The 26,431-nt window shown below is 39.6% G+C and overlaps 1 protein-coding gene across 11 annotated transcripts in view; it reads left to right on the top strand.

Annotated features, from left to right (window-relative positions):
• NCOA2 (nuclear receptor coactivator 2) overlaps positions 1-26,431 on the top strand; it is a 128,079-nt gene that overhangs the window by 57,308 nt on the left and 44,340 nt on the right. For all 11 annotated transcript variants that reach the window (XM_082233741.1, XM_082233739.1, XM_082233732.1 and 8 more), the window contains 2 exons: positions 17,272-17,376; positions 21,528-21,700. In XM_082233741.1, coding sequence (XP_082089867.1) covers positions 17,291-17,376; positions 21,528-21,700 — 259 coding nt within the window. In that variant the 5' untranslated portion in view covers positions 17,272-17,290. The remainder of the gene's footprint in view (positions 1-17,271; positions 17,377-21,527; positions 21,701-26,431) is intronic.

Raw genomic sequence — 26,431 nt, 5'->3', positions numbered from 1 at the left:
GTAATTACAATGCAGTATCTAGTGAGGCTCTTAAAAAAAGAAAATTAAAAAGCCTACTAATTACAAATCTAAGGGAAAAGGAAGGTGCACTCTCTTGGTTTTTGTGCTTGCTAGCCTAGTGCTTAAATAGGTCAAATACTATAGTGGTAAACACAATTACACCTGATAACTTCATTTTCTAATACTTAGAGCTTAAGTCTGTCTAGTTCTCTTTGTACAAGGACATGCACTTAAACTTCATCTTGTGTATTTGTCTGATGTTGCACATTTTGATGCATTTAACTATGTTGGCTATTGTTACCTTTCTCTTAACCTTGAGGGAAGAAACACTTAGAATTCTCAGCTTGATACATATCAATAGGCTTCCTCTGTTATTTAATCCAATATATCTGTAACTGTGAAAATGGTATTCTTTGCCCCTTTTCTTCCTTGTAAGTGTTTGAAGGTGGGCGTTGTCAAGTTGGCATTTTCTGCTGCTGAACACTGTTACTATTGTTTAAGGGGAAAATGTATACAACAACAATCGTTTCTATAGCATTGTACTCATGAATGTGATCAATACTTTCAAATACAACTAAACCTAATTTATGCAATCTCCGCCCCCGCGCTTTTAAGTTAAGGGTGGGGACATAACTGTTACTGTAGTGCAAATAGGCACATTGTAGGTTATCCTGCATATAGATTAAGATTAAGATAGTGGCTCTGATGCTTAGTATCTCCTTAAATAATTTATTTCTATGGAGGCAGGAAATGCTTTTATTATGTTAAGACTTTGGTGTGGGGTGTGGGTTTGAGTGAGTGTGTGTATTCTCTTGTAAATCTGAGAAAGTTGAGAAATAATGATTGAAACATTAATATAGTGGACATTGGAAGTTATTATATTTTGAATTGGCAGGAAATAATTGTTGGATGCTGGTTGGTGTGTCTTGAACCTGAATGATTTATTTGCATAGGCCCATAGATCTGGGCCACACAACAAATACAATGACTCAGAACAATGAAAATTGTATTATGCTTGTTGAGTGGGCTGTTTTCTTGTTCTTGTGACAGGACATGTAGTTTATATTCAGCATACCTTGTTAATGGACTCAGCTACATTGGCAAAGAAAAAGCACTTTGTATGCATTGTTTATGCATTCTAACACTGTGACACCAGTTGGTGCTGTGGAGTTCCGTTTTTGCTGACTTGGTTTCTCATACAAAGTTTGCAATGCTACTTTGATGTGTCTAGATCCAGCCAATGTTTTTGGGAAATGTTGGTTGGTTTCCACATGGTAATTAACTCATCTAATATTAAAGGTTTTTCCCTTTGGGACTAAAAGTAAGATATTTTATTAGCTTTACATATTACAGTATTCCCAGGGTTTAGGGCAGAGCTGAAGTATATACACTATTTCTTACTTTAAAAAAGCATGTCTCTGAAGAGTTCACAATTAAGAAACATATTAATTTATGAACCTTGAAGTTATTCATTTTCCCCTTAAAATGGCCACATCAATTTCCTTAGATGTTTTGCTTGAAAACTTAAGTTTATCTAGTTATATTTATTTAAGTTGTATTGTGTTCTGACATTTCTCATTTCATATTGCAGAATATTTTTGCAAAGAAACAATGAACAAAATAGTGTTAGGACTAGTCAGAGGCTTTTCTGTGTACATGGTAAATGATAGATCTGGGACTCTGCCCTCTTTGCTGCACCACTCACCCAGTGTCTACACATAGTGGCCATTACACAAAATGGGAGGCCCATGCATGCCTCCCACATTTTATAGTGGGTTTGAGTATTGGCTGCTTGACCACTCCAGAAGGCAGCACAAAGCTGGGTGAATATATGGGAGGTCTTGTGTAATAGCAGGTGTGCACTGCTTGGTGCAATGTCTTTAACAGTACATAGGCAAGGCAAGGTTTCCATGAAGAGATCAGATTGAAAAGTCCCATTAGAGCAGAGCTCAGATGTTGCTCTCGTGACAGTCATGCTTAGATAGAGCTGCAGTCCCTTTTTAAGATTCAATATTGGTTGCTACTTCTACTTTCATTGAGAGGAGACTCTTGCTTTAAAAGGGGCAACTGCTCTAGCAATCTGATGTAGTAGGGGAGACTATGGTTCCACTAAGGCTTCTGAGCTGGAATCGTCGTGAGTCAGAGGCAGATGACAGGACATCCTCCAGCCAGAAAGGTACTGGAACAACAGGCTCCTCTTGCACAAGTGCTTCAGGTTAGTTATGTACATCTGGATCTGTCCCTGAGGGAAATTTCCTCTCCATTCCAAGCCCTTGGACTCATTCCCTGAAGAAGGGGAGTCAGAGGTCATAGGTATGACATGCACTGAGGGTCATTCAGGGTTGCATCTAGGTGATCAGGCAGAGAAGGTTGATCAAACATGGTTCTTCCCTCCATCATCACCTTCCAGGCTGACTACTAAAAATGTTGTGAGGTAATAACTGCCCTGGACTTACTTGAAAGGTTGTACTCTATTCAGCACCTTTGCTAAAATGTCTGGTGTAATTCTCTACCTACTGGTTTCACTGCATTGTGAAGTGCTCCTTGAGATTTAGTCATGGGATTCTGAAGGATAATGTGATTTACCATGCATTCCTAGCTTTATATATGTTAACATTGTTTGCATTTCTCCTGTGCAAGAATCTTGAGCTTTCTTCCTTGCATGCCTATTAGAATATATATTATAACATGTTACATTTATGTAATAAAGGTAAGGTACAATTAAGTATTGTTAGTGTAGATAAATGGTACATGCAAGTGTAGGATAAATTTCACTCTATCAAATAATCATTTAGAGTTCACTTTTAAGAAATCAAGCCATCATATGATTGCTTCTCCGTATGTCAAACTTGCAAGCCAGGCAATGATCATGATACTTCTCAACATACTTTCAATAGCTGTGGGGTCTGTATGTTATATAGGTGATTGGGTTGTGGACTGCAAAGTAGCATCAATTTTAAAACTGATTCTCAGCACGCTGGTCTGGTTGTTCATGGGCCTTATCCTTAGAGATCTTAAGAAAACCACAGACTTAGAGGGATACAAGTTACAGTCATACCTCAGGTTACAGATGCTTCAGGTTGTGCGTTTTCGGGTTATGGACGCGCCAAAACCTGGAAGTACTGGAACGGGTTACTTCCGGTTTTCGGCGCTCATGCATGTGCAAAAGCACTAAATCGCGCTTTGCACATGCGCAGAAGCGCCAAATCGCGACCTGTGCAGACGCGGCGCTGCGGGTTGCGAACGCTGCGGGTTGCGAACGTGCCCCCCCCATCACGTTTTCAACCCGAGCGTCCCCTGTAATGTCTTCAGTTGCTGTCCCTGATAATAAATATATTACTTATGGTTAAGAATGAACGAAACCTCTGGCCTTTAGAAATAGACCCCCACACACTCCAAGTTCTGTGACTGCCCTCCTTCTTTGCCCATATATTTTGAGGCCTGGTATTATTCTGTTCTTAGATGGTATGTGAGTCAAAGGCTCTGGTTCTGAGTACACTTATTGAAAGGTTCCATTACTTGGGGGGTCCTACTGAGTCAAACAGGCTTATGATTAGGTTGTTTATTCTTATAAGTGCTGTTTTGTATCAGATTACTATTGTATCCCAAGATTTCAGCTATATTCTACCAAAGAAAGAGGCATTTCTAAAAGTATTTTATACAGTGGTTTATGCATTCTTCCACTTTTATTTGAGATTAGACTCAGATAGCTTTAAAGCCTATCAAGAGTGGGAAACAATAAATAGGCAGCAGGCTAGAACTGCAACCCTAGTCATTCAGTGGGCTAAAGATAAAAACCCTTATCATGGTTGAGGAAGAGTATATGCCAATATTGTTGCTGTGTGGGTCAGTGCTTGGGCATTTACCTTAAAGATAAAGGGGTAAGATATGTCATTAAGAGCTGGGAAACAACTACAATTGCAACAAAGGCAATAGCATTGTGCTAGGATCTTAAGTGAGCCAAGCCAGGTGGTTCACCTGGTTAGCCAGATTTGGAGCAATGTTCCCCATGGAGTTGCAGAGGCTTCTGATATATGTACTATTATCAGTAGCCTCTGCGTAATAAATGTGCATATTCTTTTAGGGCTCTTCTGGCAATGTTAGGTTAAGTCCCCCCCCCCCCCCAGAAATGAAGGGGAAAGTGGTGTAGATGGGGGTGGCAAGAAACAGACATGGCTTTTGTTTTGTTTGTTTGTTTGTTTTAAATTGCTTATCATGAGAAATCTTGAATCTGCAATGGTGGAACCTAGTGCTTGCTACTTCAGAATCCTATTCTGCCACTACACTTTTTGGGATATAGGCCAATAGTGCCCATGGGAGAGGGCAGTATTTTGCAGTGGATTCTGTCCTATATAGTTGGGTGATCTAGAGGATGATACTTGGAGGTAATTAAAACAATGTAAATTGGAAAATCTTCCTGAACATTTTAGTTCGGGAATTTGCACTGGACACTTTTCAGTTTGCATCTAGTGAGTGATGTAATTTAACACATTTATGTATATGACACCGTTGAGAGAGATCATCCAGAGTTGGGTGTCAGTCATATGTTCATAACACTCATAGATTGGATGTGGGATAACCAGCTTGACTTAATTCAAACAGGATAGACTCAGTTCAGGCTAGTGGTCAGTGGACATATTGATTCAGGAGTTGAAACATAGCCTGTTTGGATAGGATTGTACTCTCTCTGAAGGGTCAGCTTCACTGGCCCTCCTAACTGGATGTCATGGAGAAGAGTTCCATAATTTTAGAATTTTTTGTCAGTTCTGCGGGTATACTGATAACAGAATTTCCCTAATTCCTATTTTCACATCATGCATTTTTCAGGGATTGTGGAAATGTAATATAGCAAATAGTAATTTTGAAAAGACAGTTCATAGTCCTAGAGCGAAATTTAGCAATATTTTATAGGTTCTATATCTTTAAGAAGTTTGACAGCATGCTTAAGAGTCATGGTAACTTATTTACAAACCCCTTTATTAGGAGATTAAAAAGAGCTAGTGCTATTTTCCCCTCCCCCAAGGGGCTTGACAGATTTAATGCTTATCACGTCTTGATTCTAAACAATGATATGCAATTTGAAGTCCATAGACATTTTATTAGCTTCCATGGATGGTGGAGGGTTTATCTTTCTTTTGCTCCTTACAATTGCCAAGAAGTTTTTCTATGAGACAGGAGTCTTATCAGTTCAGTGTCAAAGAACTCATGTACTTGGATCTAGCTGATTTTCCATTAGTGGTTAGAAATACATTTTCCCAGGAGTGACAGAATGGTGATCCTATAGACTTCTTAATTTACATTTCCCCCTTTCATTATACCATATGACATGTGGCTGCACTTTCATTTTTGCCTCTGCAGGCTGTGTTTGATGAACCTTCTTTGCTTTTTTACTCTAAAAATGTGGCACATGATTATGTGGTTAGGGGTGTCTTATTAGATTGCTTTGTAAGCCTGCATGACAGTGCTCAATGATTTTTGTTTTCTATGTACCAGTAAATTTCCTAAAGCATGCTAGGCTTCATGTAAAATCTGAATAACAATGCTTGCAGTGAAAGTACAGCTTTGCCCCAATTTTTAGAAGTTCAGGCTCTGATAAATTTGTATCTTATCTCTCTATTAAGAACTATGGTATGTTTCCGATTTTAGTTTTAAGATGATACAGTGTAGTCCACATTTTATTCGAAAATACAGTGGTACCTCTAGTGGCGGACATGATTTATTCCGGTGTGCCGTTCGCACCCCAAAAAGCCCGCAACTAGAGTGGTGCTTCTGCACAAACACGGAGCACAATAGAGTGCTTCTGTGCATGTGCAAAGCACGCAGAACGCTTCTGCGCATTCAGCAAAACCCGGAAGTATACACCGTGTTCGCAAGCCGAAAAGATGCAACATGATCCTAACGCAACACGAGGTATGACTGTATGACATAAGGTTCTCTACCAGCACATACAGAATGGTAATGTCACAAAAATATGGTATTTTTGTCTGTGTTATGTAAAACAAATACAAATGTACATTGTGTTGAGCTTCATCTCTGTTCAATTTTAATCCAATTCATGAAGAGACATAAAATAAAATGAAAATCATATAATTTGTTAGCCTCCATCTCAGCTGAAATTCATTGGTTGTGGTTTTGTTGCAAAAGGTTTTGTGTACTTTATGGTTGATATTTGGACTTGCTCTGTTACAAATAGGTATCTGCACCAAGAAAGGTTTAAGCGTAACAGATTTGTAGCTTAAGTTCCATTTTGTAAATCATGCTGTGATTTCATTCTGTGCCAGTTAAGTAGCTGATGGGAGGTTGTTAAGAACCCCCAAAACAGTTTGGGTGGGGGGAGCCCTGTTGCATAAACAGGTTGTTCTGCTCACAAAGGAAGCTACTCAACATTGCTTTGAATACAAATCTTTGAACATGAGTATCAAAATTTTGAACCTATACAGACAGTACAGGTGTTACATACTGTCATAAGGTTATTCCCATCAGCAGCTGAACTGCTGCAACTGAAGTTAATGGTTCAGACCTAAGGGTAGCCCCACACAAAGTACATCGCAGTGACATTTTGGATTTGTTTCGGAAGCTGCAGAATATGTTTCTACCTTGCTACTACCTTGGGTAACATTTGGCCAAAATTGTAATAAGACTCCAGTTTTTAATGTGTACAGATTGCGTCCTAACTTGACTCCGCAAAGTGTAGGGGTGTGCTGTTTTCCTGCTCTCCACATCCTGGCAGTTTGCAGACTAGAATGAATGTCTCCTGTTTGTTTGCAAAAGAAATACAAAATATCACATTGAAAAGATGTTTAGCAAACGCCATAGCTCATGAATTACAACTGATTAATTTATTATTTTTATTGGATTTCTGAAGAGAACTTTTTAGCCAGATGATATTATACTTTTGCATGCAGCATTTTTGTATGTTCAGCATTTAAGGATTTCCTCTTCATAATTCAAATTTCTCTGTGATGGGTCTATATTTTGTATAGCAATTGGGGTAGGCTGAGTTGTATATTTAAAGCAACAACTGTCCTGAAAACACTTCAGGTATTACTTCAGTCAAATGCTACTTGAAGTTGATGGCCATAGAGAACTTAATTCTACTTATAGTTTGTAGCGTATTGCATATTTTGTAGCATATTACATTTTATCTCATTTTCATGCTCAGCAAAACCTAGATGAAATAACACATCAGTTAACAGTACTTATATCCCCTTTTCTTCCTAACCCTATGGAATTCATTCTTTCTTTCTTTCTTTTTCTTTCTTTCTTTCTTTCTTTCTTTCTTTCTTTCTTTCAGTAGTCTTGACGTATTAATACAGTGTACATGTTTATAATGTGGTTAAGAAAAAGGATTTTGTTCTCACAATAATCTCTGTAGTGCTCCTGGCTTCTCAGTGGAAGACTTGCGATAATTCAGCTGTTGTTTATTGTCATTTTGTAAAACGAGTATCTGAAATGGCTGTCAGCAATAGCAGTAGATTTTTAAAAAAGAAGTTACGTGACTTAACATCGATTGTGTTGGTCCCTTCCTCAGACCTCACTTTTCTTTTTAAAAGCATTCAGGCTTTTTGCTGTGATTTTTGATCAAGCAAAATGCCTTGCATCAGTTGCAGAATGAGTGAAGACTGAATCAAAATTCCTGTACATTACTCAAAGAATGCAACTTTCTTTTCTGTTGTGGTGTTAAAACCTTCTCCTGCTATTTTGGGGCTTATTAGAGGGGCTTATTAGAGGTGGCTGACGTAGTCTAATATGTAAGCAGCTCAGTGAACAGCTATATTAAGAACCTTAGTGTATGGGAATACAGATACTAGAAGCCATTTTGTGTTGATGTCAGACTAGCTAATTTTTTTCCTGGTTGTAGTTATAGCTTAAAGTAGAAAAACGATATTTGGATTTGCCAGAGCTGAAGTTCTCAGTATTTGAAAGGAAGCCTTTTATTTTAGAGACAGAGATGCTAAGGCATGTGCTTTTAAGTACCAGTAATCATGATCATGAATCTTAGTCATGTATCTGATGGTTACAATATGTGGTAAAGAGCTCCTGCTGCCCATTTGCTGCCTAATGTGTTTATTACATTGTCTTCCCAGTGGCATCTGTGTGTTAGCTAAAAAATTCATGAGCATTATTGGCTTTCAGTCAGACAGCGGAAGGCACATTCCCTTTTCTAATACATTGCTTTAAGGTTGTTTATATAAAAATCAGTGTGGGAGAGGTATAGTGAATTGAAACGAATCTTTAACATTTTGCTGTCTTTTACAGCATTCGATCGCTGATCACTCACAACTTTTCCTGGGGAATGGTCATGCTATGGCCATCTTTTGGACAGAGGAGGGGCAAGACTAATGAAGAAGGGAAAGGAAAATGAGGGTATTTAGAACTGAGATACTTAAGTATAATAAAAAAAATATGTAATTTAAAAAAGTTGGGCCCATCTTGCCTGATAAGTTAAAAATATATTTACTTGACATTGTGAAATCGTAGATTTGTAGAGTTGGAAGAGACCATGTGAGTTGTCTAGTCCATCCCCTGCAATGCAGGAATCCTTTGTCCAATGTGGGGTTCAAACACACGACTCTGAAATGAAGAGTCTCATGCTTTACCAGCAGAGCTATTTAACAGGTGGGATAAATGACAGAATGGGATAAATGACAGAAATGACATCAGTGTGGGTACCAGAGAGTCTGCTCTGGGAAGGGCAGTCTGTAGCGGGGATGCAACCTCTGTGAAGGGCTTGCACCTCAATTGGTGGAGCATCCAAGGAAGGGCTTGAGAAGATCTTCAAGGTCTGGATAAGTACATAGGGTGGCAATCGATCCTTCAACATAGATTCAAGCTAAAAAAAATCCTTCCAGTAGCACCTTAAAGACCAACTAAGTTAGTTCTTGGTATGAGCTTTCGTGTGCATGCACACTTCTTCAGATACACACTTCTGAAGAAGTGTGCATGCACACGAAAACTCATACCAAGAACTAACTTAGTTGGTCTTTAAGGTGCTACTGGAAGGAATTTTTTTATTTTGACTATGGCAGACCAACACGGCTACCTATCTGCAATAGATTCAAGCTGTGAATGGATTTAAAAGTAAAAAAAAAAAAAACAACAACAGCAATGTGAATCGGAAAAAGACTAGGAGCCTATGAAGCTTGTACAGGTTTAGTGAGATATACCTTCCTGTCCCATTTAGCAATCTTGCAGCTGTGTTCTGAACTAACTGAAACTTCCACGCTATATTTAAAGACTGTCCTATGTACAACATATTGTTGTAGTTCAGATAGGAGGTGACTGGTGTATGATAGATAACAAAAACCAGGCTAGGGTCTAATTCAGTGTAAATCAGATTTGGGTAACTTTTGTATTCTTGTGGGGGATGATTTGTTTCCTGGCAAATTGTATTTAAAAAAAAATTTGAATCTTTATTGTAAAAAAAGTTTATTGTAAGTAACAACTAGGTTAATTTTACATAAACCTGTTTACCATACAGTTAATCACTAAACCATGGGTAGGCAAACTAAGGCCCAGGGGCCGGATCCGGCCCAGTCGCCTTCTAATCCAGTCCGCAGATGGTCTAGCAATCAGCACGTTTTTACATGAGTAGAATGTGTCCTTTCATTTAAAATGCATCTCTGCGTTATTTGTGGGGCATAGGAATTCGTCATCGTCCCCCCCCCAAAAAAAAATATAGTCCAGCCCCCCACAAGGTCTGAGGGACAGTGGACCGGCCCCCTGCTGAAAAAGTTTGCTGACCCCTGCACTAAACAGAATCAATGCCCCTACCAGATACATTGAATTAAATAGTGCCTTTCTATATAAATGAAGAACCAATTGGATCATTTCTCAAATTGAAACATTGGCATTTCATTTTCATCTGATGAAAATAAATTGCTCTAGCATGCTCAGTAAATGCCATACCTTACTTCTGCCTCTGTCATGGGATTTCGTTTTTGGTTGCTGCTTTGTTTTTGTGAGAGTGGGGCTGGGCCAAGGCAGAGTGAAAAAGAAGGAAGGAACACTGGGAGAGAAGACAATATTATCCAAATGTATGCAAATTTCTGCATTCCCATGCTTAACCCTATGGGTTAAGTAACTCTCATGGGTGCTGACATAAGAATAAGGATCTCTCAGCTGTGAAGAGAGGCTTCGTGCTGCTTATCGGAGCAGCCCCGATCCCAACTCCTACTTGCGTGCAAGCAGGAGGGGGCAAGGATCTCTCATGCAGTGCGAAGCCTCCCTTCCCAGTTGAGGGATCCCTGCCCCCTCCTGCTTGCACGCAAGTAGGAATGGGATTGGGGCGGCTCCAATGGAAAGGGAGGTATCGCGCTGCCTATTGAAGCAGAACAAAGTGCCTTTGTGCAGTGGCAGCTCTGCCGCCGCCGCTCTCGGCCCTCCTTCTCCGCCTTCCATGCCTGACCCACTGCCCACTGCTTTCCCCCCACCGCCACTGCCAAAGAACCAACAACCCAGGGGCCTCCCAGGCTCATGGAGGAAGGAGAGAGAAGCCTTGGAGGATGGGAAAATGTGGCGGTACCCCTGAACATCGGTTCGTACACAAAAAAACCACAACCGCAACCCGAAACACTCATTTCCGGGTTTGAAGTGGTCATAATCCAAAATCTTCGTTAACTAGGCTGTTCATAACCTGAGGTACCACTGTATAGCAAACATTTCTTTGGTGGAACGATGTAGCCCAAAGCCAGTGTTGGCTCTTTTGGGCCTAGATACAGTTGTCAAAATATACCTAAATTGTATTATTTACTTACCCAACCTCTTTATTATTTTTATGCTTGCATTTGTTTAGCAACCTTTAGTAAATGCACAGCCTTAATTTATCAACTGTGATAGAGTGTCTGTCTGTCTATAGCTGTGTCTCTTCAGAGGTACCTAATCATTTACTAAATTCATGCTCTGACTTTCGTATTAAACTTTTTTACTTTCAATGCAGGGTACAGAAGGCTTTGTGTACTTATATATCTGTTACCAATGAACCTTTATTTCATTCAATGAATAGTGATGATTGTGTAGAGTGGAGGCTTTGAGTAGTTACAGATGTTGCAAAAACAGTAAAGTTTTCAGGAAATTCATAGACTGTTCTTTATGAAACATTAAATAATCATCCTGGGATATGAAGGGAAATTCTAGTAACTTTGCTTTCGGATATTATGCTTATATTGGCAGGATTACATCTCAAATTGGAGAATTCAACTTAACTGGCATTCATTTACTGTTGCCATAGATAGTAGAAAGGAATTCGGTATGGTGAGATTTGTATAATACAGTTGTGCAAAGAAAGACACACTTAGCAAAGCCAAGTCTCTTATTTTATGTAAAGTTTTAGTAATGTAGCAGTTGGATTGTTTTGTTTTATTTTACTTTATTCACTTGGCCATAACAGTGGCTTGTTTTGGCTTTATCTATTTTTGTAACTCAACAGATATTAAATCTTGCCGCACTGATTTGTATAAAATTGTGCAGTTGTGGGCAGAACCTGGCATTCAATGATGTGTCTCCTAATATTCTCTCTGCTGGTAATGTCTAGAGAGAGCGAAAGAGAAACTCTGATGTGATATCATTGTGTTGAGAATCCCACCTTCCCACCTTAATTGGATGTGGCTTGCAGAAGTGAGGCACTCATCAATGTGATGACATTATGTGCTTTGTTTTATTTACTTTCTAGAAGGGACGTGGGTGGCGCTGTGGTCTAAACCACTGAGCCTAGGGCTTGCCGATCAGAAGGTCGGCGGTTCGAATCCCCACGACGGGGTGAGCTCCCATTGCTCAGTTCCAGCTCCTGCCAACCTAGCAGTTCGAAAGTACATCAAAGTGCAAGTAGATAAATAGGTACCACTCTGGCGGGAAGGTAAACAGCATTTCCATGTACTGCTCTGGTTTTGCCAGAAGCGGCTTAGTCATGCTGGCCATATGACCCAGAAAAACTGTCTGCGGACAAACGTTGGCTCCCTCGGCCAGTAAAGCGAGAAGAGCGCCGCAACCCCAAAGTCGTTCGCAACTGGACTTACCTTTTTTAGAAGGGAAGGGAGGAGAAGAAGGTATGAGACTACTAGTTAGCACCAGTATATATTATATTTGTAACTTTAAAGTCACAGGTTGTGCTTTCAGCCCAGTCTGGTTGTTGCTGTGCATATGGATGAACTATTTATTGCTAGGGAATACTTATCATAAAGGTTTTATTATAAAAGTATGCTCAGAGCAGGAATTGCATAGTTGAAACTGTTGTGGTCAATTAACTTTTAGGTACAGGAGTATTTTCTCCTGTCCATGAGGATGCTTTTTGAACATTTTTGTGTTATTTAATTTACAATGTATAAACTCATTTTTTCAAGGCCTTTCCTTTAGCCAATGAATTTCCAATTACCTCTCTTTAACCAGTTCAGTCATAGAGATAGCAAAAGGTACACAGATAGTACAATCAGCATATTTCCCTTTCATAGGCCAGCTTTCCCGCACATCAGCTGAGCAAGCCACGTTGTCCCTCCGGCTCACACAGCTGATATGCAGGAAAGTGGCTGCTACACTACCCCCATGTCAGCTGTTAGACAGGAGGCCTCTGCAAAGCCCTGCTTGTGCTTCCAGCTCGAGAGGAGACCCTTCACAGAACCCAAAAAGGGCATCCTCTATGGGCTATGGGGAGGGTCTCCACATGAGCCAGGAAGGCTCTCCAGGGTGCTCTCCATTTCTGGGATCCACTTCTGGGTTCCTGGCACTGTATGTGTGGTCACACTCAAATAGAACATGTGTAAATGGAGAGTTGCCTGTACAAACTTCTAGCAGGGGTACTAAAGATGAGGAAGTAGTAGAATGCTATATTTGTATCATTGATCCATTCTGCTTTTTCATGTGTGTATGTGTGTGATTATTTATTTCCTTGCATTTTATGCACTTAAAAATGGAAGATTATCTGCAAGATTATCATTGCTTCTATTACATACTTAGGTTCAGGCCTCTTCTGTTATACTGTTCTGCAGTGTAGAGGATGTGAATAAGGGTTTGCTTGTCACAATGAAAACAGAAACTATTGTTTTGATACTGATAACAAGAGAAAATGGAAACAGTTTTCTTGCTCTGTTCTTTTACCCAACATCTGGTAGAAACCAGAGTGTTCTCAATAATTGTAATTATATCCCGAGAATTTACTCAGAAAACGTTTGTGTTATGGTTCCCATTTTAACATTCAGGGGGAAAAGAGGCATTACTTTTTCAATAAATAAATAAATAAACTAACTTGTGCATCGGAAAACTTCAGTCATCGGTTAAAAGCTCTGCTGAAATGCTTTTCTAAGCTCTGTTTTTGAGAAAAAGGTGTGTGAAATAGTAGAAAGGTGTTAAATGTATTAGGGTTATTTTCTTTGGTGCCAGTCTACATAGCCTTAAATCCTATCTTCATACCATTATTTAGCTAATGATTTCTACTGTCTGCTTCTGTTTGGGGGTAAACAGCATATAAAAAGCTTGGAAGGTGTATTTTTCGCTCTATAACACGCACCCGACCATAACATGCACGTAGTTTTTAGAGGAGGAAACTCCGTAGGCATGCCACCTGTAGGCATTCCCTCCATAACACGCACAGACATTTCCCCTTACTTTCTAGGAGGAAAAAAGTGAGTGTTATGGTGCAAAAAATACGGTAATTGGATATACTACTTGAATGCCTCATTGAATCCTAGATCAACAGAAAATTAAAATATTTCAAGTGCAAAGGCTACTGTGGTTATATTTTATCAGACCATCCTCTTATTTGTTTATTTGAATAATTTATTTATATATTTGTTATCCACACTTCCACATAAAATACATCAAGGCCGTATACAGCATATATGAATGAAATCCAGAAAACTTCAGCAAATACTTACTTGATTAAAAAGAGAAAATTCAAATTGCAGAGGCCTCACTAAAACATAGAGTTTTCAGAAGATGTCTGAACTAAGGGAGGGATAGTTCCTGCTGAACATCTACTAGTAGGGTGATCCATAAGGCACAGCCTGCTATAGTTACTAGCCCTAGTGAAGGTCACCTGAACCTAATGAGTGTGGGGAACCACCACAGGATTGTAACCTTAGGCCAGGCATCCCCAAACTCGGCCCTCCAGATGTTTTTTTGGTACTACAATTCCCATCATCCCTGGCCACTGGTCCTGTTAGCTAGGGATGATGGGAGTTGTAGTCCCAAAAATCTGGCATGTCAAAATACAAGTAGATAAATAGATACCGCTCCGGAGGGAAGGTAAACTATTTTTCTGTGCGCTGCTCTGGTTCGCCAGAAGCGGCTTAGTCATGCTGGCCGCATGGCCCGGAAGCTGTCTGTGGACAAACCCCAGCTCCCTCAGCCTGTAGAGCAAGATGAGCGCCACAACCCCAGAGTCGTCCGCAACTAGACCTAACGGTCAGGAGTACCTTTACCTTTACCTTACGTTAGGTACTCCCTGCTGTTTTCATTTCTGCAATTAATACAATATGTCAAATTTTTTTGTTTAAATAATCCTAAACTTTAGGTGTTTTATTAAATTGTACAATGAGCCTTAACAGCCAATTGTCAAATTTAAGTTGAAGATGCTGGAGTTTGTTATTGGTATGAGCTTTCGTGTGCATGCACACTTCTTCAGATACGAGTTGTATCTTACTCTCCTCCATGTTGCTCAATGGCTCATGTTTTAGCCTCAGAACAACTATGTGATGTTGACTAGGCTGAGAGAGAGAAACTTTCCCAAGGTTACCAACTGAAAAATTAGCAAAAGAAAATAGCAAGCATGTGTGTTTGTGCACAAAGAAAACAAACTTTAACAAATATTCCAAAGGGCAGTGGGGTCGACAGTAGCTTGAAAGGGAGAAAGCTAGAGTTCAGGTCCAAAGTACCGAATAAAAGACGCACCTGGATATAAGCCGCACCTTTAAAATTCAAGGGGAGAAAAGAAAAAAGACAAAACCCGAATATAATCGTCTCCCTTAAAATTCCGATCTGGAAAAGGACATGGGAGAAAGGGTTAAATACTACTTCCCCTAGAACCATTGCCATCATCTTTTTCACCATCCCCAGGACTCTTTAACTTAAAAGCATAAACTGAGAAAATCTGATCATGGCAGAGTTGCAGTCTTAATCAGGTCAGTGAGTCCAAAATCAGGTCATGGGATCAGTTATACACTACACCTATTTGGCAACTGCTTTCATGCTATTATCACTGTTAAAAGCTACTGTTTGGAGCATATTCTGAATTTTGGTTACTCAAACAGACATAAGGAAATATTTTCTCAGAACGTTCAACAAGTGCTTTTATACAATAGTATTTTGATGAAGTTAGTTGTTTAATGTTCAGTAATCTCCAACCCTATATTTAAATATTATTTTAGACAAAAATAGTTCGCTAGCTACTAAATGATGTGAACGTATCATATGTATTGAATGTTGCATCACTGTAAACTTTCAGTAGCTCTATGTAATTGGATTTGTAGATTGTTCTTTTTATTTATTTTCCCATTTTTAATCTGTCATTTAATGCCAAGCTTTTTGGTTGAGAATATTTAACTCATTAAAAATGTCAGACTGATAAGCCTTCTTCATGACATGCTCGCTAGGAGGTAATATGATTTGGAAAAAGAACTGTTGTGTTTTTGAAAGATCAGATATGTTCTGAAAGGAAAATGAAACAATAACTCCAGCATTTGGGAATTTGAAAAAAGAAGAAGAAGAAGAAAAGTCTGCCTCATTTTATAGCAGATGGTAGACTATCCCAAAAGTCTTCAGAGCCAAGGCACCACTGAAGGATGAAACTTCCCACCTGTGCAACATACACTGGAAATCCAGACTGTGTACACTCCTACATGAAGGATAATGTGATAATTAGTTATAACAGCAATGTGAATTTTTCACAGTAGACTGTAGAATTGTTATGCAGAACTAAACGAAAAACAAAATGCCTCTTCTGGGAAGTTTTAAGGAGGAGGAGAGTTTTAGAGAAAAACTCTACTGTAAGCAATTAAATTTACAACTGTGCACAAATTTCATGTTGGGTCATAAGTAGTCTTGCTTTAGAAGGCTGTTGTTGTTGGCATCATCCATCTTATCTCTAGAAACAATGGAGAAATGCGCCTTTGGGGTGAAATCAAACCGTAGGAGAGTTCCTTAGAAGGATTGGTTTAATATTAAATAAGCCTGCCAACTAGGATGCAGTTTATTGTACACTTTGTTATATATAACACAGTTGGTTGCTTCCTCAGCTCAGCTATGACGTTGGATAGACCTTTTTCTATTTAGGTTGCTAAATGATGCTTAGGACTACTAAGAGAGCTTCCTATCTTTGGGGATGTGTGTGTGTGTGTGATTGAGACTGTATGATTCATTCATTCCCCCCCTCTCTCTCTCTCTCTAACACACACACACACACACACACACACACAAACACACACACCTCCTCCATCCCTCCCACGATTTAGAACACATGGAAGCCTATAAAGAAATGACTAAGAATGATTTATATTTGCTACAAACCATTGTGCTTTAGTTCTTCCTAAAACCTGCAAGTATTGGTATTTTGTATAGATTTAAGTCATTCCCTTGTAAAAATGGCAATGTGTGCATATCTTTCTGGTGTAATTTAGATTTACGTATTTCCATAGTGCATAAAACTTAGACAGATGTACATCACCCCAATCAGTAGACTGCAAATATTTGTTTTAAACTAGCTTAGTAGAGTCAGGTGGAAAGATGGCTTTCTTTTGACCAGAGAGTGTATCTCTTTAACTCCCTGGGGGCACTAAAGCAATGGAAGTGTCCCTCCCTTATTTTTTGAAGCTTTGCTGTGTGGTTAATACTACAAGGATAAGAGCTTGTAAACATATAATCTGTGTAGAAGACCTTAGAATAGCTGATTTCAGTTAAGGCAGGTCCCAAGATTCAGGTAAATATATAAGCAGCTGAAAGACCACACTAGTTGGTCCCGTATTTACTTATTTATAAACTGTTACATCCTAGGAGAAATAGCTTAGAAGATTTTCCAAGGTTCAGAAACAGTGTATAATGAGATCCTGGTTACGAAATTGATTTAATTTTATCAGAGAGAAAGAAAAACTGTTCATTAATTGTTTTCTGATAGAACACCACTGGAAGTTTAATGGAAATTTAAGGGGGAAAATGTACGTTGTTTATTGAAACAAGCGGATTATAAAAGTGGTGGGGTACAAAGACTATCGAAAGCTCAAGTACTATGAGACTTATGGAATACTGTCTCTTTATTCTAACTGTTTTATTATGCTTTGTCTCTTTCAGTTGCTGATATGTGTTCAAGATGAGTGGGATTGGTGAAAATTCCTCTGACCCAGCCCGGGCAGAGTCAAGAAAACGCAAGGAATGTCCTGATCAACTTGGACCCAGGTTAGTTAGAATACTTTATAGAACCCCGGGAGCTAAAGGATTTACAGAAAAATATATTATTTGATTGGTTGGGTGCATAGGAGTATAGCATCTAGATCAAGGGAAGTAATAATGCCACTGTATTCTGCTCTGGTCAGACCTCACCTGGAGTACTGTGTCCAGTTCTGGGCACCACAATTCAAGAAGGACACTGACAAACTGGAACGTGTCCAGAGGAGGGCAACCAAAATGGTCAAAGGCCTGGAAACGATGCCTTATGAGGAACGGCTAAGGGAGCTGGGCATGTTTAGCCTGGAGAAGAGGAGGTTAAGGGGTGATATGATAGCCATGTTCAAATATATAAAAGGATGTCACATAGAGGAGGGAGAAAGGTTGTTTTCTGCTGCTCCAGAGAAGCGGACACGGAGCAATGGATCCAAACTACAAGAAAGAAGATTCCACCTAAACATTAGGAAGAACTTCCTGACAGTAAGAGCTGTTCAACAGTGGAATTTGCTGCCAAGGAGTGTGGTGGAGTCTCCCACTTTGGAGGTCTTTAAGCAGAGGCTTGACAACCATATGTCAGGAGTGCTCTGATGGTGTTTCCTGCTTGGCAGGGGGTTGGACTCGATGGCCCTTGTGGTCTCTTCCAACTCTATGATTCTATGATTCATATATTCACTTTGCCTTACCACTCTTTTAAGTCACTACTATAGATGACAAGTTATTTCATTTTATTGTCATTTCAAATTATAATACCATTTATTCTTTGAATTTTGTTTCTGGGGAAAGAAAAGAACAGTTTTGAGTCATCATCTTCCTGCTGAGGATGTATTAAGTCAGTTGAACCTTAGTTGCAGGGTTTGGTCTTTCAGTTTCTGTAAAATTGCAAAGCTATTTGAAGTTACTAACTAGTGCCCAACTCCTTTATTCAATCCATTGTCCATCGACTGTTTAATATTACTTTCTAAGCACACATAATCTTAAATGTTTAGCAGGTGCCAATTGAAAAACAATGCACATCTTTCACCATGAAGTCTTGGAAACTCTTTAGAAGTTACATGGTCAAATTGACAAACTTTTGTGGTGTGATATATGTTTGCTGCATGTGGGCCAAGCGCGGGTGGCGCTGTGGTCTAAACCACAAAGCCTAGGGCTTGCCATTCAGAAGGTTGGCGGTTCAAATCCCTGTGACAGGGTGAGCTCCCGTTCGAAAGCACGTCAAAGTGCAAGTAGATAAATAGGTACCACTCCAGCGGGAAGGTCAGTGGCGTTTCTGTGCGCTGCTCTGGTTTCGCCAGAAGCGGCTTAGTCATGCTGGCCACGTGACCCGGAAAAACTGTCTGTGCACAAATGTCGGCTCCCTCGGCCAGTAAAGCGAGACGAGCACCACAACCCCAGAGTCGTTTGCAACTGGACTTAACTGTCAGGGGTCCTTTACCTTTACCTTTATACACACTTCGTACAGCCCATATTTTTGTCATCGTAAGCTAGATAATGGGGTGTTAGAATAAACTTGTCTCTCAATAATAATAATAATAATAATAATAATAATAATTTATTATTTATACCCCGCCCATCTGGCTGGGCCTCCCCAGCCACTCTGGGCGGCTTCCATAGAAACAAAAAATACAGTAAAATATCATACGTTAAAAACTTCCCTGAACAGGGCTGCCTTAAGATGTCTTCTGAATGTCAGGTAGTTGTTTATTACTTTGACATCTGCTGGAAGGGCGTTCCACAGGGCGGGCGCCACTACCGAGGAGGCCCTCTGCCTGGTTCCCTGTAGCTTTGCTTCTCGCAATGAGGGAACCGCCAGAAGGCCCTCGGCGCTGGACCTCAGCGTCCGGGCAGAATGATGGGGGGGGGAGACGCTCCTTCAGGTATACTGGACCGAGGCCGTTTAGGGCTTTAAAGGTCAGCACCAACACTTTGAATTGTGCTCGGAAACGTACTGGGAGCCAATGTAGGTCTTTCTGTCGGACGTACATGTAGTTTCAGGACCAGGAAGGAAGCATGTCTCCCTATGCAACATACTCTTGTCAAAAACTGCAAATCCCAGAGGTGCTTAGTTCTTACTGGTCTTTCCTGTGAGGAGGCACCTCTTGTGATGAGGGTGTAATAATGAGCTGGCAGCAAGAAAGAGGAATGTTCAGGTTGCTGGGTCAGTGGAAGCACAGCTGCTCTCATAGTATTTACAGGCATCAGAACATATGTGAGTAAATGGCTTAGGCTTCTTGGCTCCTTAGGGGAAAATATATTTAAAACCAGGGCATACATAAAGAAAACAATGAATAATAGAGGAACTGATGGTAGATCCCAGGATCAAGAAACAGTGTCTAAAGGACATTTTGTCACTTGCATATAATAAATATATGCACCTGCTATACAACCTTGTCTGAATGTAAATACAAATAATGCAGCCAGAAAGGTATGAAGCTTAGAGAAAGGGAACTAAATAAGCTAAAGTACACTAATCAGTACACCCAGTTTTTCAAAATGGGATAATGGGGCTGTCACAAGTTTGTCCCAGGCTCAGAAAATAATCTCTGTAAAACACCATGTGTGTAAATGGCAATAAAACATCTGATAGTTACAGCAAACTCATTTTCCCAAGTGGTATCTGCCTTTATGTAGAAGAGCAAGGGGAGAGCTCAAAGGTTTGCAGATAAACAAACTTTGTGGGTGGAACTTAAGAGGGAAGATGCACCAAAACAAGCTGAATTGAATTCTGGGCATGTTCAATGGGCACCCAGCACTGTGTGTCTTGTTTAGGGGGGAGAGAGTGGGAGTATCATGGAAAAGGTTGTGGCTGGCTAGAACCCTGAGCAGGAAGATGGGAGACTGGGTTTTTTAAAATTTCTGACTGTTAAATAGCCCTTGAAGACTGAATGGTTGATGATTGGCCACAGAATGCAGAGTGCTTGCTGTGGGCAGGAACGGAAAATCAGGGGTGGAGTGGAATATATTGAAAGAAGGCAAGGATAAGTGGATGGAATACTGAACTGAACAAGAGCCTTGCACTCTGCAATATTTTGCTGCTGGTTCCACTTGTAAATAAAGAGTTAAGACCAGATTTGCTAATGATCCTGGAGATCTTTGCTTTCATCAGCATCATGTGACTTAACTCACAGCAACTCTAGGAAATGAGTGATCTATTTTGTAGTCAGCTTTGGCACTGTACACCTTGCTGCTCTGGTTTCCTTATAACACTTGCTCTCGTTTGGTTTATATGGTAAATTTTGAGAGAGAGAGAGAGAGATTGATTGTGTGTGAGAATCTGTTAGGACAGGGGGCCAAATCTTTTGTTCTTACATCTTTTCTTTCCCTGTAAGCAACACTGTGTGTATGCTACACCCCCCCAAGTTAAAATCTGTGTCTATAAAAGCTAAATTCTCAGATGCATGTAAGTTATGTCAATCAAGCAAGTTATGATACCTTTAGCCTGCATAATCTGTAAATCTTGAGTAAATAAAAAAAGAGAGCCACTTTGAACTCTTCACCCTGCAGCTACTGGGATTCGGATTCCACCACTACTTTTGATTTTTGTCCCTATCGTTGCTTTCAGATTCTAAATTCTTTGCAGCTGTGATATGGTTGTGGAATTGTAGCCTTGCCTTAGAAGTATATGTAATACTGTACAATGGTTTAATATTCCCAATTTGCAATTGAAATATGATCATGGGTATTCTAGTTTAAATCATCTCCAACCCCAATTTGAATGTAAGTAGTGGATTCAAGAATCAACACATTTAGAGCTACCTTCTGTCCCTGATATTTGGTAGATTGTTTGTGAATTCTTCAGGTGATGGTGTGAAGAGGGGATCATCTTTGGGGACTCCGGAATCACCATATATAAACCTGTCAGCTGGACAAGCAGTAAAGGAGCTTGGACAACTTTACAGTGATGTTGAACATTATTCCATAATTCAACGGTTACCCTTAAAAGCTGTATATGTGCTAAGAAGTAAAACTTTTGAGTGGCATGGATGTGTGGTTAATCCTTTCCATATTTCCATATTTGAAATGAAATATTTCTAAAATGAAATATATCTATCTGAGAAATGGGAGTTGGTTGTTTTTCTGCTTTTTGCCACTTTAAATTAAAATGTATGTTTTCCACATTTAAAAAAGGTGCCAGTTTTAAAAAGTCTGACCTTTTTTATTTTCAGTCCTAAAAGAAGCACTGAAAAACGTAATCGCGAACAAGAGAATAAATACATAGAAGAGCTTGCAGAGCTGATCTTTGCTAATTTTAATGATATTGACAATTTTAACTTCAAACCTGACAAATGTGCAATCTTGAAAGAAACTGTGAAGCAGATTCGTCAAATAAAAGAACAAGGTAAGAAGAATGTTTTCAAGTGTCTGCTTTTATAAACACATGAAGTGGCCAAAAGGGGTAACAGTATGTCTGTGACATTTCTGTGCAGAAACAAAATGTATACAAAATAAAATCAGAGTGACCCATTCACAACAACAATCATTGTGATAACACTCCGTCTAACTGCCCTGTGCTAAATAGTAGTAATAGCTAGATACTACGGTTACAGTGGGGACGCGGGTGGCGATGTGGTGTAACCACAGAGCCTAGGGCTTGCCGATCAGAAGGTCGGCGGTTTGAATCCCTCCGATGGGGTGAGCTCCCGTTGTTCAGTCCCAGCACCTGCCAACTTAGCAGTTTGAAAGCATGAAGTTCAAGTAGATAAATAGGTGTTGCTCCGGCACGAAGGTAAACAGCGTTTCTGTCCGCTGCTCTGGTTTCGCCAGAAGCGGCTTAGTCATGCTGGCCACATGACCCGGAAAAACTGGACAAATGTTGGCTCCCTTGGCCAATAAAGTGAGATGATTGCTGCAACCCCAGAGTTGTCCGCGACTGGACCTAATGGTCAGGGGTCCCTTTACCTTTTACGGTTACAGTGACAATGATTCATTGGTATGAATATGATGCTCTGCATAGAATTGTCACTGCTCTGCTACCCCTTGTATTTTAAGACCCTTTGGGCCCATTATTTATTTATTTTTATGCTTGTAGGTAGATGCGCATGTCCCAACTAAGGCATATTAGTGCAAACTAAGGGCAAAGAAGGGTTCAAAATGGTTTTCCTTTGCTGTCAATGAAATTTGGAATTAACAACCCATATATGTATGAAGACTTCCGTAGAAGGTTGAAGCTATTGCAAAGGTGAAAACTCAGGCATGTCACAATCTGTGTAGCAACTGTGTAGCAACTAGTGCTGTGTAGCAACTAGTGCTTTATATTTCATTTAAAAATCTGAACCCAGCTGACAGATATGGTTTGCAGAGGAATAGCTTCAAAGTAGCTGAAAGTAGCATGTTGTAGGACAAATAGTATGCATGTTGTGGGACAAATAAATGCTTTCTTCCACATATGCAACAATAAGTTCAGGAATGTTGTTGTTGTTATTATTATTATTATTAAATTTCTATACTGCCCTTCATCCAAGGATCACAGTGTGGGTTACAATATTTAAAACACAAAAATACACAACATAGTAGCAAACAAAAACAATGATGTAGGTTACTGGAAGTGGAATTCAAAAGGCAGAGTTATTTGGAGACAGGTCTCCTCCACTAATAGTCATTCCCTGCTCCTTCTTTTTTCTTTCTTTCTTTTGCCAAGCGTGTGAGGAAATAACCTATTGCTGCAACAGGGGTGCTTGCCTGTGCTCCTTTATTTATGATAAAGCTCTTTAGTCCATACAGTAGAAGCCTGTGAAACTTGTGCGGGCTGCTAAACCAGTCATCTTAGTGCTGTCACTGCAAAGCGACATGACAATGATGGTTCTTGGCAGCACTTACTGCCCAGGCTGTACTGTGATGGGGGTCATTGTGCTCAATCCTGTGTATTTTAAAAAGCAGCCACTACCTCTTTAGTAATTGAATTTCCTTTAAGAGAAATCATGGCTGTGGAATAACTTCTTTCTCCTATGTGTTTTGTTCTGCGTTTTAGGAACTGTAGGAGTTGGCCTTTGCCTTCTAGAACCCTGGGTCTTAGCAAATAGACCTTGCTGCTTAGTGCTTTGTGACTATTCATTATACATTTAGATCATCTGCAACCACTAGACTTTTATACCTATTCTTATAAATAGGGGTGGGAACAGAGTAAGAACAGGCTCTCCACTGATTACCTTTCTAGCCCAGCAGAAACCTAATGAAGAATCAGAATTATCCCTCAAATGTACTACATGAGTCAATTGCACATGAATATTTCCTTTGCCTCCCCCCCCCAAGTGTAATCCTGGTAGTGAGGGAAAGTGCGCAGTGCTAGTTCATGGGAGAAAATTGTTGGCTTAGGGGAATTGAGAACACTTCCTTTGCCTTAGCTGGTGCAAGGAGCTACTAGGCAGAATAACACTGAATCCACTGAAAGCCGTTCCTACTGTTTCCCTTTGCAGAAGCTTTTTATTTAAGCACTCCGCCTTTCTTGCCAGGTTCTGGAGCAATTGCATGAGGCTCCCATGAGATCATGCAAGAGCCTCCAGAGCCTGGTAAGCAAGGGTCCCCCATTCCCTTTCTGTTCGTTTATTTATTTATTTATTTATTTAGTTAGTTAGTTAGTTAGTTAGTTAATGGTGGTCTGTATAAATCTGCAGTCAAGTAAGCAAAGGCAGTGTACGTTGTGATTGCCCTGTAGTTCCCCCATTCTTTATTATCATGCTGTGTGCTTGACATAGATTGGAAGCATCACAAATATGAATAAACATGTCTGTACAGCATAGTAAGGTCTCTGATGTTGCAGTTATAATCACAGCGTGTAATTCTGGCCTGGAAAATTAATAATACATTTTCTGTATTTACTTGCGTTGTTTTGACTCAGGCCATGAAAGATGTACATCATCTGCTCCATACTCTGTAAATGCAAGTTTACTTGTCATTCTAGCCTCCCTGACTTTTAAATGTCACAGACTCCATTGCTTTCCTACTAATTCCAAGTCTGCTGATGAGGATCAATGATCAGCATGTTAAACATGCAGCAGGGTACTGCCTGGTTATCAAGAGGGTGATGAACAATCTAGCTGTTAATGCTCACATTACAACTGTCAGCTTTCATTTTCAAAATAGGCTTATACATCAAGCACTGAATTATGTTAACCATTGTGCTAATGATGTATATGAACTTGACAAAGAAAAGAAGATGAGTATTAATTGCAAGAAATTATTGGTTTGCACAATTTTAAAAAACGCTTAGTAGTCAAAGCATGCCCCTTGGCTGTGCTGGTGGTTCTAATGATTTCACAAACCATTCCTGGATACCAGAGGCTTAGGTGGAATCTACACATATATAAAAGATGCTGTGAAAATGCTTTTTAAAAAAAGTTTTGAAAAATATATTGAATTTCCCATAGCTCACTGTCTCCATCTAGTGTCATATTTGTATATTGCACTTTACAACACACTTAAAATGTTTTATTTGCAGCGGTATAGCTAAGTCCTTATTTGGGAGAATATTTTCTTCATGCAGAATAAACTTAAGGGTGCTGCAGAAAATAACAAGTTGTGCAATGGAGTAACTTCGCAGGGCAGTGGTGCCCTTTGTATTGATCTTAACCCACTCACCCCTATTAGCTTCTCAGTCCATCTATCACCAGCACTTTGATATTGGGTTGATCAGCTTTATCAGGAGGAATCTGAGATCTACAAGGAGCAAAATATCTAGGATTACGTCTGGTATTTTTTAAGTTACATATTCTTTGTGGAATGTCATATATGCATGCCTTTGCGCAATGTCTTACATCCTGACAGAGTTTTGAAACAGCAGGCTACTTCATTCTCTTATATGGAGATAAGAACAATATTATAAGTTGCAATGTCTTTGGTACTAACATAAAAATTGCTAATGTGTTTATCTCCCATCCTTCAAAAAATCCTCCCCACTCCTTTCTGGGTCTGTGAAGTTTCTGTGCCTCACCAAATTATGGGATCAACAACCATGTTCATAATTCCGAACTATATGAGTTGTTTATCTCCTTTTCTTTGAAGCACATTTATTCTACTTGTATAACTGAAGTGTTTCTCCATCTTAAAATGTAATGTAGGGAAGACTTGTGTGTCTGCTTTTGACCCAGAATGCAAAGGACCTAACATGTTTTAGCGTGCTGTTGTTTCTTAGAACTAGACATGTCAACCTTTCTTGGGGCTTTTAGTATTTATCAGGAGCTTTTGCTGGAGTGACTAAGTGCAATCTGAAACATATTTACTCTGAGGTAAATCCTAGTGAGTTTAATAGGACTTATCGCAAGCAAGCAAGCGATGGGATGGATGCTTAGGATGGAACTGTTTAAAACGTAATGCATAAATTGCCCTCATCTTGCCAAACCTGGTGTATGTAGAACTTAGGTCCATTTTATTATATCATGTTGAACAGATGCTTAATGTGCACATACATGAAGTGGCTTTAATGGATTGTAATTGCTTTAAATAAATAGTTTCAGGGCTTCAGTCATGAGAAAAAAAGAATGAAAGAAAACCATGTTTGAATACGAGAGTGTGGTTTTGTTTTCTACTTTCAGGTTGATTGGCTTTTTATTTTAGTTCTCAATTATGATTTTGAGAGAAAATTGTGCTAAAGGTTTTGTGTCAAATATCTAGTTAGGTTGACTTTACAGCTTCCTTGCCTTGAAAGTTGCTAATTTCTTAACCATGTAAACTGCATTTTGGTAATACACATTTTCTGTTTTTCTTCTGGAACTGGTAAAATGAAATGTTGCTGTTGTAAGTGTGAAATTATAAGTGGCTTTACTAACATTGGTGGAGTTGTATAACTTGGACACTGGTTGTCTTGTTGGATACCTGAATTCCTTTGTTAGAAGCAATCTCTGAGTTTACGATAAATGTAGCTTTGTTTCTATATCTGAGGGACCTATTGATTTGCTGCTTAACAACACCCTCTGCTGTCCCTCAAGAATGGAGAAGGTTCAGTTTCTTTCATGTTGATTATGGCATCTCTGTAGGCCAAATATTTGGATTTGTGATTCCATACAGCTGTAACAATGGCTGCCTACAAGCTATGGTTTGCAGATTTTGAGCTTCTTCCCCCCACATCAGCTGGGTT

The sequence above is a fragment of the Podarcis vaucheri genome (assembly GCF_965113315.1).
Source record: "Podarcis vaucheri genome assembly, chromosome: 8".
Taxonomy (NCBI): domain Eukaryota; kingdom Metazoa; phylum Chordata; class Lepidosauria; order Squamata; family Lacertidae; genus Podarcis; species Podarcis vaucheri.
Note: the sequence above shows the minus strand (reverse complement) of the source record. Positions and strands in the feature narration are given on the sequence as shown.